General features: G+C 42.1%; 1 protein-coding gene across 1 annotated transcript in view; it reads left to right on the top strand.

Moving 5' to 3' along the window:
- The first annotated feature begins 4,839 nt into the window (after nt 1–4,839).
- LOC133009332 (chromatin remodeling regulator CECR2) overlaps nt 4,840–13,742 on the top strand; it is a 36,224-nt gene continuing 27,321 nt past the window's right edge. The window contains exon 1 of the mRNA XM_061076807.1: nt 4,840–5,083. Within this exon, the coding sequence (XP_060932790.1) occupies nt 4,883–5,083 (201 nt within the window). The 5' untranslated portion in view covers nt 4,840–4,882. The remainder of the gene's footprint in view (nt 5,084–13,742) is intronic.

Genomic DNA, 13,742 nt, shown 5'->3' with positions numbered 1-13,742 from the left:
CTTAGATTAAAAAATTAGAATATGTTTGTATCTGAAGAGTTTCAAAATACGGAGGATGAAGCTTTGGCTCTAAAAGAATACACATTATTCTGAAGTTTATGGATACTTGTTAAATACCTTAGGACACTGAATGTTCCCATGTAAGGAGATGATTTTCAGTTTTATTGTTACAGGTGAAATGTGGCTCCAGAACTGAAAAGTAATTTAAAAACATAGGTAGACAGACCAAACATACACACTTACAGTAAATGTACACATGTTGATGAAGATTCCAATGTGTACTCATTCAATAAGGACACATTTGTGGACACAGTAAACATTTTCCACCGTAGATGTTCTGACTTTCCACAGCAGTAAATGTGCAGGTGTAATCAATTACATTAACAATGGCTCAATTGTAGTAAACTGGAACTGGCTCTCCTGGTGGAATACAGCCCCCATTACTGTATTCCATTACACCTGGGCTTTCTCCTACTATGACAAGTCTAAATACCTCCTGGGAGAAAACAGTCGAGAGGAAACTAAAACCTGGTTTTATTTCCTGAAGATGAGGAGTAAGTATTCAGATACGTTACCTATAAGTAAAAATAAAATATATATAATTTGCTGCAAATAAAAGTCATGCATTGAAAATATTGATTTAGTAAAACTACATGAATCTAATTACATTCATTGATTATTATTAATAAGTGAACACAAATGTGTACTTTTGACCAGTATTTGAGTACATATGAATATATGCATGTATTCTGCAACTTTCACAAAGATAGAAAACAAATTAAACTCAGAGGAAGAGTTGACCTTTGCTCCTTTTACCACCACATTTCAGACTATAGGTCCAACTGGGCAGCTGGTCTTTGGGGTTTGCAGTACAGTGTGCAGGACATGCCACCACTGTTGCCTTTGTTATAGTGACCGATGATAAATTCAGCTCCCTGACCTTTAATGAGAAGAAACGGATATTAGCAGTTGATAAATCAATGATGACATTTTACCATGGATTCTTCTCCCTGTGGCATATAAACACGGTTTAGAAAAGCTTGGATTTAAAAGATGCAGAACACTCCTAACCGCTTCCCCGAATCCCTGAATTCCCTCGCAGCTTACTTACTTCCTTTCAGTTTTAAATTGGACCAATAAGCTTGTCGTCACTCAGAGGCGATACTGGATTGCTCTGTCACCTAGCAACATCCCCACTCCCTGGCTGATGACCTACAGACGGAGCTGTCACGACACTGACAGCAGGGTGAGGCCTGTCCGCTGATGCCCAGCCCCACTGACAGTGGCTGTCAAGGAAAAGCTCCGCTCACCTTTGAAGGATATTGAGTTTTCCTATGAAATCTGAGACGTCTGGAAAGAGTCAGTCAACAAAGATGTGTGACATTTCTATAATCTGTTAGAGGAATAGGATTATATGCAACTATTTCATTTGCTTTGTCACCTTACTTTATATTGGTCTCAGAACCTTACCTATTTGTATGACAGGCAGTCACGTCTTTATTCATATGTATAATAAAACAAAGCTAGAAAGACCAAAACCAAAAAAACTAAAGGAGGAAAATCTCCAAAGCAGCACCGACAAGAAATTGTCTGACCAAAGAAGGACGAAATGCATTAATTTGCAATCAACTTCTTATATTGAGCTTTCTTGTATCCTTATCATTATATAAGTATCCAAATATGATAAGGACTGAAATTGTTTTTGCATTTATTCTTTTGCTTGTATTAAGATAATATCACAGTGCATAATCATGTGTTCTGTTTAGAAATCCTGGAATTGATGAAGTTTTCCATCCTTAAGTGAAGACATCAGTGGTATTAAACTCATAACAAGCAAGTGTTATGATGACAAGGATATTTTTATTGCTTATCTAGATTAGCTCATTTATTAATCGATCATTTAATCATGTTCTAAATCTATTTTTATTACATTTAATCACTTAATAATTTCAGATGTATTTAGAAAATGTCCTAAAATCGTCTTTATCATTATAATGGTTTTTATTGTCATTTATTCATTGTTCATTTTTTATTAACATATACTTGTTTTAATGTTTTAAGAAGGGAGTCAAGCTCCAGCACATTACCCAATTGTCCACTGAAACCAGTTTACACACTACGTAGCCCGATTAGCAACAGATGCTCTTTTCAAGAGTTTGGTCTACAGCAAAATATCTCACTTAACCACTTAACCTCTTGTGACCCCCGTGACCCTTCCTCTAGCACCACTCCTAATCTATCAAATCTTCTGAAGGTCACAGGTCACATGTCTCAATCCTGCAGGGGCAACAATTTACAAGGACACCTTATAAGTTTTCACCATTTGGTTTTACCTGGGAATCATAATTATGAAGAAAAGTAATTAAAAAAAGTGTCTGTTCACTGATATATTTTTTTTAAACCTTGGCCTTTTAAAACTCTATACAAAGCAGTTTGTCTGTGCTTTATTCAAATCTACTTTTACCCATGAGGCAATGATGTCTCATTGGAACTCTCATCATGGAAATAGCTTTGGTCCAAAATTGAATTGCTGCCAGTTTAGCACTCAGCAGATACGGTCTATTATATACAGTACACAGAATGCATGTATATGTGTGTATATTATTTACAATACAGCAAATATACTCCCTCATTAAGGAAACCTCTCCATAATTGAGAATTCATGAGCTTTTCTCTTGCACCACCTTTAGGCCACAATGTCAACTTTCATGTCCTATAAATCTGATAGTGTAATTTTGTAGGTATTAAAACCTTTTACCTGTAATGAGATCATTGCCAACCTTTAGGGCATACGTTGCAGTTTCACTTTTTAAATTATATTTTTCGAGTTAATGTGATAATTTAAATGCATACATCTAGTTACTGCGCTAATGCAAGCTATACGAGGCATGTTTCATAAAGAGAAAGGTAGTCAAACTTGTTCTGCTGCTGAAGGCTGATGAGGGCCTTGTGTTTATACTACAGGTGATAACTTTCCTTAGTCTCTGCACCAAATACAGGAGCCATAGTGAGAAAAATGTCTTGTTGGATATTTAATTATCTTAGAGAACAAAAATTATTTAATAGAACATACGTGACATTGATCATTTAACTGTGAAAACCACCTCAAAGGAGAAGTGGCCACTGGTCACAAGAACTGCAGTGCTGTCTGATTAGCTTGCGCTTGTCACATATTGCGATAGGGGGCGCTCCTGTGTAGTGTGTTGGCCAAAGCTTCCACCAGGGATGTTTACAAAACACAAACTGTTCCTGACATGTTGCTGGAGCCAACAAGGATCAGCTGAGTGAGCCTGTATGGGCATTTAGGATTGGTGGACAACAGCTGTTGCACATGCATGGAAAGGAGGGAATGTGTATCACTCAGTTGGATGGACTACATACGAAAAGAGACATTCATGTTATTAATTCATTCATCTTTATTTATTTTTTCGAACATGTAAAATAAAAAAAGAGAATTCATACAAACAAGTGAAAGAAAATAAACAGAAAAAAGTATTATTTACAAACAGTGATGACAGAAAAGAAAATCAAACACCATGATTCAAAACAACTATCTCTTCTCCCATTTATAACCAGTACATCTAGAGCACAAGATCCAATAACTACTTTATATATATAAATATCAGTCTTGTGTTCCCCTTGAAGATAGTTTAATCTTTAGGATGCGATGACTTTTATGAATCTTTTGTCTGTTTTTATTAATGTATCTTTGTTGTGTTGTTGCTCGTGTTTAATTCTGTGTGTCCTCAAACTTGAAACTTGTGTTGCTGATTGTGAATGTTTCCTGTTCCAAGGCCACTCCTGTTAAAAGACATCGTGTCCTAAATGTGACTGATTAAATAAAGATTACATTTGATTTAGAGTGGAGACATTTTATTTTATTTATAATTTGATGCCAAATGACATTTTTAAATAGTACTGGAAACACAATAAGTTACCTGACTTGTTTTGACCGTTAGTGGTAGTTAAGGCCCGAGCACTGACAGGCACTGACAGACAGTGAGGCCCTATTGAAATTGTAAGGATTATTATTATTTTTCAGGGAAATTAATTGGCTTTTTGAGGGATTTAACACGCTCAAATTCTTACAAAAATTTGCAGAAATTTTTTATTATCAATGGGTGTGGCAAAATGGCTCAACGGTGCCCCCGAGACCCCAGGAACATGTTCCCTTTGACCAATCTTCACAAAAATCGATACACATGTGTATCATGACCAGGCAAACAAAAAAGTCTTAGGTGCAATTTAAAAACCGCAACAGGAAGCCTGCTATTTTGCATTTAGTGGCCATTTTGGCCATATTCCACATTTTTACTTTGAGATTCTTGTACCAGGGCTTACATTAGATCAACTTCAAATTGAGATGAGTGTCATCACAACAAGATGGAGATACAAACTAACTCAAAGATCGATTTTTTTATCAAAGTTTGATGACACGCCATTAAAACACGAGGTTCTGTATCGTGGACATGAATGGACTATGAATCCTTTGATGTTGTGACATTGGTCATAGATCAGAGGAATCTTTACGTCTTGTTTCAGTAGTTCCCTTTAAACGGCGGCTACACTATGAACCCAGCGGGGGAACAACCAACTACACACTGTTGTTATTACACTAAACAGACGAGTCCAGTTGTATAATTTGTTTGGTAATTTGTGTTAATTCTCATAATAGATACACATGATTGGATTTTCACACACATTCACCCTCGTGTGTGGTTGTTTATGTATTAGTGGAGTAACCCGGCCACCCCCCTGGTCGCCGTGCAGTGGTACGCCCCGCCCCATCTGCTCGGCCCCGGTGGTTCACACAGAAACAGACTGACTCGCTCCCGGGTCGCGATGGTCGCCTTCGGCCGCAGCGAGTGTTGTTGTGTCTGTGATGTTCCGGAGCCGAGAGGACACTACTTTCCCATGTAAGGAGGAGGACACGTCCCGCCACGCCGCCGTCCTGTCCAACATGTCCCCGGGACGTCCCAGCGTGTCCACGGAGGAGGTCCAGTCCTGGTGGGAAGTGCCCGCCATCGCGCACTTCTGCTCGCTGTTCCGGACCGCGTTCAACCTCCCCGACTTCGAAATCGAGGTAAAGCTCGTTCGTGTTCCACTTCCACCGCCACCAGTGTGTTCCAGGGCGGAAATGAGAAGTTGTTTGTGTCAGGTTTTGTGTGTTTCCTAACGTCCTGTGTGGTTAACCAGCTTGTTTAGGAACTTGTCCCCGCGGTGGACGTCCCTCAGGCGAGCCTGTTAGCTAACGAGCTAGCTCACCCTTAGCATTAACGGGGGGCTAACTGCCCAGCGTCGAAGTTTTGCAAATGTGAATAAAACACAAACTTCATTGTGTAGTTGCGGTCCAAAGTGTGTGGGCTCACGCTACGTGCTGTGTTGTGTTGTAATGCGGTTCTGGTGTTGTGTAACTTTTTTTTTAGTCAGAGCTGTCCGTTGTATACAACCATGTGCCGTCGTTTGTTTTCATTCGAGCCCCATGTGTGTGTGTCGAGGGGCGAGTCCACAACTTCTGGTCCTTTTTTGTGTATTTGTTTTAAATAAGACATGATTGAGACAACGTGAGACTCGAGGAGGGGACAGGGACGTGAAGAAGCGAAACTTGATCGTCATCTTAAACACAACACAATCTTTGTACCTTGACTTGAATTTCCCTATTCCCACTGAATACACTACACTACTGCAGTTTTCTTATATATTTATATATGTGTGTCCTCTATTGGATGAAGTTAAGTTGATGGCGTGAGTCTGGAGTTTATTGTGTAGCAGCCATCTGGCTCGGGGGTAGCCATAGGGACGCAGATGCTGCTCGGGCATTGTTTGCTCGCCCAACTCCCGTTTCCCTTCTCGAAGTAACGCGTTACACCATAGATTCTCCTATCTGTTCTATACTTGAAGTGAAAGATGCACAACCACGCACCTGCACATCATTCCACCTTCTGAATAAACACAAATTACCACACCGCGATCTCACAATTCAACTTTATCTCGCCTACCCCCCCCTTCCCTCCTCCTCCCTCCCTCTTTTGCTCCTCGACTCTATTCTTAGTTTGCAGAGCTGTTAATTCCAATATACATCTACCCCCCGTGTTACAGCAGCGTTAATGGAGATTTGTTCAATCCTTCCGAAGAATGATTGCACTTTAAAGAAATTGGTGAGGTCAACAGCACCACGCATCAACAGCCTCCATCACTCATTCATCCCCACCCCCTTCCCTTCCACCGCTTTGTTATTGAACGAGGTGCAGGGCAGATGGGGGGGATCGCGTTGCGGTTATAGTTTACATGGAAGTTGTGTGTTGCTACTTCTCTCCTGGTTGTATTAACGTAAAACACGTAAATAGATCAGTGGAAATTCCTGGTTTTACTTTGAAAAAAAACGTTCCTTCTGTGTTGTTTGAGTCGTTTGGCTTTTTTTTATACGAGGCTCGATGATATATTCGTCTTTAACCGCATCACTAAGCACATCACATGTGTGGATACACCCCTTCAAATGGATTTTGGAGGAAATATTGAGATTGATATAGTTATTATCCTGAGCTTGGACATCCTAATCAGACGCACAAGTGTTCAAGGTCACACAGCTTCTCTGTCATTATCTGCAGCTGCAGGGATAATGATGGTTAGATAGCAAACACGACAAGAAACCCACGGCTTTAGCTCTTTGATTGATGTCGTTCCACTTTAATATGAAACTGTGGAAACTAAATATAGAGTTAATCTGGTCCTGCCGCATTTTTGTGGTGTTAGCACCCTGTTCAAATTACTGAATTATATTTATAAGTCCACTGGGACATGGGATGGTTGATGGTTTGTTATTCAATTTAGTAACATGTCATTCCTGTTTCCTATTTTGTGATATTAGACTCAAATGTATTTCTAGGTCCTGATTCTCACATCCCGAGGGATTTTAAAGGGACAATTTTTATGTTAGAGTCCATCATAACTGAAACAACTATTGTTAAGCCTTTACATTGTGTTTGATAACTCAAAACAGGAGCTGGCGTCATGTTAGACTTATTTTAAGCTCTGGGTTAAGTTATTATGGCTCATTTCACAAGGAAGTGACGATTAAGCAAACTAGTGTTTTGCTCACAAATGGGTTTGAATGTGTATGTTCCATTAACAAATTGTCATAAACTAAAGTGCTTGTTGTCAGCGTTACAAAACGTGTCTTGACCTTCGTGATGAGTGGCTCTCCAGTGTTTGAAACAAGAAAGTACTTTAGACCAGTTGGTAGATTTAGTTCAGAGAAAAAACCCCAGTATGCATCTAAAGAGGGAGTCTGACCTCTCTGTGGTTCAGAAGTCAATCCTGGTTTTGGTTATGCTCCTTCCATTCCATCTTTTCATGATCGAAGCCCATCTTTTTTCATCATCAAAACACATGTACAGTGCTCTGAGTTCTGCTTTCACACCTTTGTGCACATATCAGTTTATTGTTTGAAGCAGGCTTTTGGTCAGATGCCATTGTTATGAAGAATTAAAAAGTAAGGTGTCATGAGAATTTCTTGTTTCAGATACTAAGCGGAGGGTTTCCTCCCACTACCAGCTACACTTGGGACAAAACATGAGGCATGAGGGTTGATGGATCATTTCATGGCCAACGTTAGAAGGAGTCACTTTTAACCTTAGTCCAGCATTTGTGGAGCACGTGGGTCCTCTCTTTGTAGAAGTCTGCTTTGTAGTGGTCTCCTCTGTGTCTTGGACACTAACTTCACATGTAAAAGGAATCAGCTGACACTGTCCTGTCCAATTAGTCTCATTGTTGTTGTCGTGCTCTTTCAAACTGTTGATTCAGGTTTGTTTTGCTTGATGCCACATACCAGTAACAGGACCGACTGGCCTGGGCACTTCCCACGGGTGTTGCACTTTGGCTGACTCATAACTCTACCTTTTTATCTTGCCATCTCTAGGCTTGTCAGTATAATTGTGACGTCAGAATAAATCATACAAATTTGATTCCATTATTTTTCTTCCTCATACAAGAGGTTTAAGCGGTGTGAGAGTGTTCGGGTTGGGTTGGTCGGCTACAGTCATATTGTATCTGTGGATATTCAGGTTAAATTACTCACGAATCAGGGGTTTGGAACCGGGGGCAGGAAGAGGCCGTCAGTGCTCAAGACAGAGTGGGTGGCGTCGAGTGATTTCACTCTGGTCTGGGCTTTAGTGTCAACAGTCTTTGACATGTTATCAGTCCTACCTTGTAGACACGGTGTCTTATGTTGGTTACTGCTGACTTGTATCAGGCGGTTCCCAGGCGACTACGTTCTACCAGTTATGGCCTCTGAGCGCCTCAACCAACTCTGTAGTTCTGTGTGTTACCGTGACTAGTTTTCCCTCTGGTGTCAGGGAGATTCATAAGAAGGGTGTGGGACACATACCTGCTCAGCATTGTGGAACTCAGATCTTGTTGGTTAGGTAAGAGGGATTTCAGTGAAGATAACTCAGGATGCCTGCTGCTCCCGACTTACTGTCTGTAATCTGTTCACTGAAACGCCTTTTTCTTATCCCCATTATGGAGACTTTTGTAATTCAAAGCCGCATTTTCAAATCACAAATGTTTTACACCCTATGAAACCACAACCAAACTCACTGATCCGGTCCATCGATCCTGCTGTGGTACTGTTTTCGGGGGAACCTCTCTTCTTTCTACGGTGCTGGTCAGTGATAATGGCGTCTCCCCCCCCACACTCTCCTTGGCTGGTCTTACAAAACAGCCCCCTGCACATTGTTCCTGTGCTGATACACTTCACTGTCGCTTGTTTCCACTTTCCTCACACTGTAAGCAGGGAGCTGTGTGGGTGAGATGGAGAGGAAAGAAAGAATGAGTAGGGGGGAGGGAAGGAAAGGGGAAAGAGGGGAAGTGGAGAAAATGTCCTAGAGATGGAGAGTGAGGAAGTGAGAGAACATTAGTATGAAGGCGCAAAGTGTGATCTACAAGAAGAAGGCCCAAGGTCGACATAGTCTCCCCCCCCCCATGCTTAGCTTTTTGTCCCTGTGGCGTATGCTGGATTTCTTGGCGATGGATCTGTGAAATGATGCCTGAAGTCCCGCAGCTCACGGACACTGTGGACCTCTGATTCTGGATCCTCGATGATGTGCCCTCTATCAGCAGACATGGCTCCTCATGGCAGGGACCTTTTCCCCTGTCATCCTCCCACTCTGTGCTCCGCGGGCAGCCTGCTTGGCACATTGTCATGTCTTTTATTCCTTGTATCTTCATCATTGGCTTGTCGGCGTCTGCTTTGCCCCTCGATTACGTATATTATCAAAACAGCAAATAGAAGAGAAATTTCTAAGCGTTGAAACTTGACCGATCTTGTATATTTCATGTTTTTCTCTGTAGATTACAATCACGGTACTTTGAGTTTGTCATGGTGCAGATGTTTGTGTGAAAGCCCCATGATCCCGTGATCCGGCTCTAACACATTGATCCATTTATGCTTTGAAAGTCGTGGCCCATATGGGTTAGAGAAGCTGTTCTTTTACTGCAGATCTGGTTTAAGTCGCGTCCCAGAAGACTCTGTCACATTTGGCAGGGGGTGATTGCCGCCCTGGTGTGAAAGGAATGGCACCTGCTGCTCCCACGCGCCAGAGTTGATTCCATCCATATCTAACACACTTGATGCTTATAGTCATGGATCATATCCGATACAGAAGATCCATATACATACAACAAAGACCGGGTGTGCAGAGATGAATTTTAAACGTGCAAACTGGTTTCTGTTGCCAATTCTGCTGTTTCATTTATAGCTTTTTCTTTCCAACCATTGTCTCTATGGTACCAACTTTTGTATCTTTCTCTTTTTCTCTGTAACACCTGAACTTTTGACGACCTTCTTCCCGGCAAACTGTTAATCAACCCTCACCTATGTTTTCATTCATGTTACCTGAGTCGACCATGTCTTGACTGTGTGGGTGTGTTCAGGATGTACCGGATTGTCAGCGGATCCACTCCCGGTTTGTTTTGTTGAACCGGCTAGGGTGGGACAGCTCACATCATCAGCATTGTTGTTAGAGTTGGTGATATGCCATCATTACCCACAAAGGCCACGTACAACATTACCTGATGTGATGTATAAATAGATAGAGTAAATAAAAACTGTTCGGGTGTGAAGTGTTGCTGCCTTCAGTCTCGAACCAGAGTGTCAACATTCTCCTCGATTCCTGAAATGATCCTGAGGGGATGGATGTGAGAACGCAAATGTCCCGGTCACTTGCTCTGGACATTCTTCTGATTTTAAATCTTCTTTTTCTGCCAGCCCCCTAGTAAAGTGTCCAGAGAATGTACAAGTGAGCCAATTTGAGAATACAGCAGGCTAATGTCAGAAGAACTCACAGTGAACAAGGGCATGTTGATGACCTTTCTAACAAAGAGATGTATGCAAAACTGGGGGGGGGGGGGAACAAATATATTTGGATTTTAAAGAGTTGCCCTACACATTTCAGATGCCGATGAAGATGTCAATTGAGAAATATGATGAGCTCTGACAGCTTTTGGTGATATGAGCCAATGTCTCTATGCTGCATTCAAAATCACATGATTTCAACAGTAATACGTTATACTGTATAGGTTATTCCCTGCCCAAGTGCCATACCTCACCTGAATGATCCGGACAGGGAATGGAGAACGTCAGCACGTTTTCTGGAGTTCATGTCTGACAACAGCTTAAACTCTTTTTAGTTTTTTTTTGTTTTCTGCTGCTGTAAAATATTCTCTCACTCATTTTTACCTTTCAAACTCTTCTTCTACGTTACTTCCCTCTCCTTTCCAATCCACACAGTACCCCAGACCCATTTGCAGTCCCATCGCCCCATCCCCTTCTCGAGCCCCAGCAGTCCCCCCGTCTCTGAGCCTCAGCCCCTGGCATCACCATGACTAAACCCCAGATGGTGGTTCTTTCTTTCCCTTCCCCCTGGAGGGTGGAGGCTCTTCACTGTGACTGGGTGCTAGCTGCGGCTGCTGCTGCTCCAGCCCTTTCTGGGGTGGGGGCTCCTATTTTTTTTTTTGTTGAAGCCCCTAGTGTGATTATAAAAGAAGATTTAGTCCTATTAGATCTGGTAAATAAGTGAGAGCATGCTGCCTGCGAGCAAGTCCTTGTTTCTGTTGTCTACAAAGCAGATGGATTAATGGGGGAATAGGATCAAGGCTTTTGTGTTGCTTCATCAGGCCCAACTTCAGACAGACACACACACACATTCACTGATTCCCAGTTCTTGTGCATTATAAGTGCAGATAGCAGCCATTTAATATGTGTGGCCTCCATTAGTTAGCTTTGCTGCGAGGGCAATAGATGGTTGTCGTAAAGATGCGTCCCTCGCAAAAGCAAATCATTTGTATTTCTCTGTGACATCTGCGTGATCGTCAACATGGATCATTGGCTGGTGATTGAAACCACTGAAAATGTTTTTACCTTCGACCTTGGCCTGTTTTATCTTCTTTGTCATTTTCAGTGAAGAGATTGAAGGCCCCCTCTCGACAGATCTGTAGTGTTCACTCATCCCTTGCATCCCTTTCTCTCCCCCTGTCCCACCCACTGACACATCCCCAGCTCAGCCCTTCTTACCGCCCCACAGACACCAACCTCTGACACGTTCCTTTCCAGATCAGGCTCTACATAATGCCCCTCAAAACTTTTTCACACTCTGTGAATACCCCGAGAAGATCAAGAACCCTTTTTGCATGTCTCTCTTAATACCCTTCCTCACATGCACTGCGAGGGCAAGAGGCTGCTGCCCCTCCCCCCAATTGTGATTGACAAGTGAGAGCAGCAGTACATGCATCAGATGGTTTCACATGGGGAGTGTGTGCTCAGAGGGGGGGGCAAGAGGGGCAAATACACTGGGGTTTGTTTCAGCCAGGTCCATTGTTGCAGCTCCCCATGGTTCCCTCTCTCTGTCTCCAGTCTGTGGCGGCATCCCTCCGCTGTTGCCTTTTCACCCTGTGTGTTTGTGGCTGGTTATGAAACACAGATGAGAGGAGTCACACAACTCCAGTAATGAGAACTTCATCAAACCAGGTCTCATCTAGTGGGAGCAATGTAAAGCTCACTGGTTGCTTCATGTCTTTAGCCTGCTGAGAAACCGTGTTCTCTGCTGCCCTGATGTGTGTTGTGTCTGTGTGACTCAACATCACAGCAAGAAGAGGTAATAAAGAAAGATATTTATTCCAAGACATGGCGCTGTTAGTTCTTATAGAAAACAGAGCAGGCACACAAGGAACAATGCAAAGAAAGAGGGAGCACAGAGATGTAAAGTGGTACAAACATGTTTGAGATGGGCTAACTAGAGGTTGGACTGAGTCAGAGTGACTGGACGCAGAGTAGGGATGTGAAACCTGGATGTTTTAGACCGGTTCAAGCTGGAACACACTCTAATGTACAAGTACTAATGTTTTCTTGTTTAAACAGTGTTTTTAAACTGAAACTATCTCCATTCACACACGAGTATCAGCAATAATCCCTTTGCATCCCTACTTCAACACCTGAAAATGCATATAACTTCACTTCAATCACGAACACTGGACATGTGCGTGCCGGTGTAAACAGGAAACAGATCTTCAATTCAGAAGTTGTTTGCCTTGTTACGGAAAATACTACGAACAAGGAACAACAATGTTGAAAAGTAAGACGTGGAATTACTTTTATTTGATAGAATATGGGGTTAAAAGTGTTCAGGATGTTTCGCCTTCACTATGAGAAGATGAGTCCTGACTGATGAGTCCCAATCAGGAAGTGAATCTAGTGACTTGAGTCATCGTTTCAAAATCTCTGCCCATCAATATTACAACACAGCCCCTGAGAACTCCATAGCCATGTGGATGAGAGGCGATAATCTAGCAACAGAGATGTGTTTCAAAACTAAACACTACATAGGTGTGTGGATGTAGCCGCCGCCTTCAAGGATTTAAGGATTGCAACAGTCCTAAGGCTGAAATACATTAAATTCTGGTTGATTTACTCCTGAGTCTTCTCAACTCCAGAATATATTATTATACTGTTGGTTACCACATTTTCTGCTGCGCATCCAGAGTCAACTCATGGTGGCAGCAGCTCAAACAAGATAATATTAGCTAAAAATACGTAGGCTGCTCCTCACCTGTTGGTTCTGTGAGCACTGTTACTCCGTCATTTAGAACTATAGTAGTAGGCGTGAAAGAGACTTGGCATGTTGTTCCTTTTACACTGACACAATGACATGAAATCCAGAAAAGCTGGTTTAAATAATAGATCTGTTCGTCTGAAGGCTTAGCATCTGTCAAAACACAAATTGTCCAGGTGACAATCAATTTGGCTTTCATGCAGATGATTGCAAGGTGAGTGGAGGCGTTTTCACACATGACCTGCGGGTAAAAGTCTTCCTTTCACACATGGACAACGCGGCATCAGATTCTCTGCACAGATGCGTTCACAACAACAACAAATCCTCTGCATTATTCCGACGAGAGGTGGAGCAGCCTGTTGCAGCAGGAAGTGATGTAATAACTCTGCTGCCGAAATCACTTGATTTTCTTGACAACACCCAGACACAAGTGTTGGCAAACACACAAATTTCTTGTTTTTTGTCTTCTGCGTGATTAAAACTGGTTTTGGTTCCAGAGATAGGTTTTCTCTGTTTTTTTTTTCATTTTCCAGAAAAGGATGAGACTAGTCCCAACTTTTTCACTGGTGGATCCTGCTTTTTTGTTGGAGCCTTCTGCATTGGCACCTTGGTTACATCATAGAGAGTTAGGGGGCT

This window comes from Limanda limanda, chromosome 8 (genome assembly GCF_963576545.1).
Source record: "Limanda limanda chromosome 8, fLimLim1.1, whole genome shotgun sequence".
NCBI lineage: Eukaryota > Metazoa > Chordata > Actinopteri > Pleuronectiformes > Pleuronectidae > Limanda > Limanda limanda.
The sequence above is the reverse complement of the archived record's forward strand: the minus strand, read 5'-3'. Positions and strand labels throughout refer to the sequence as shown.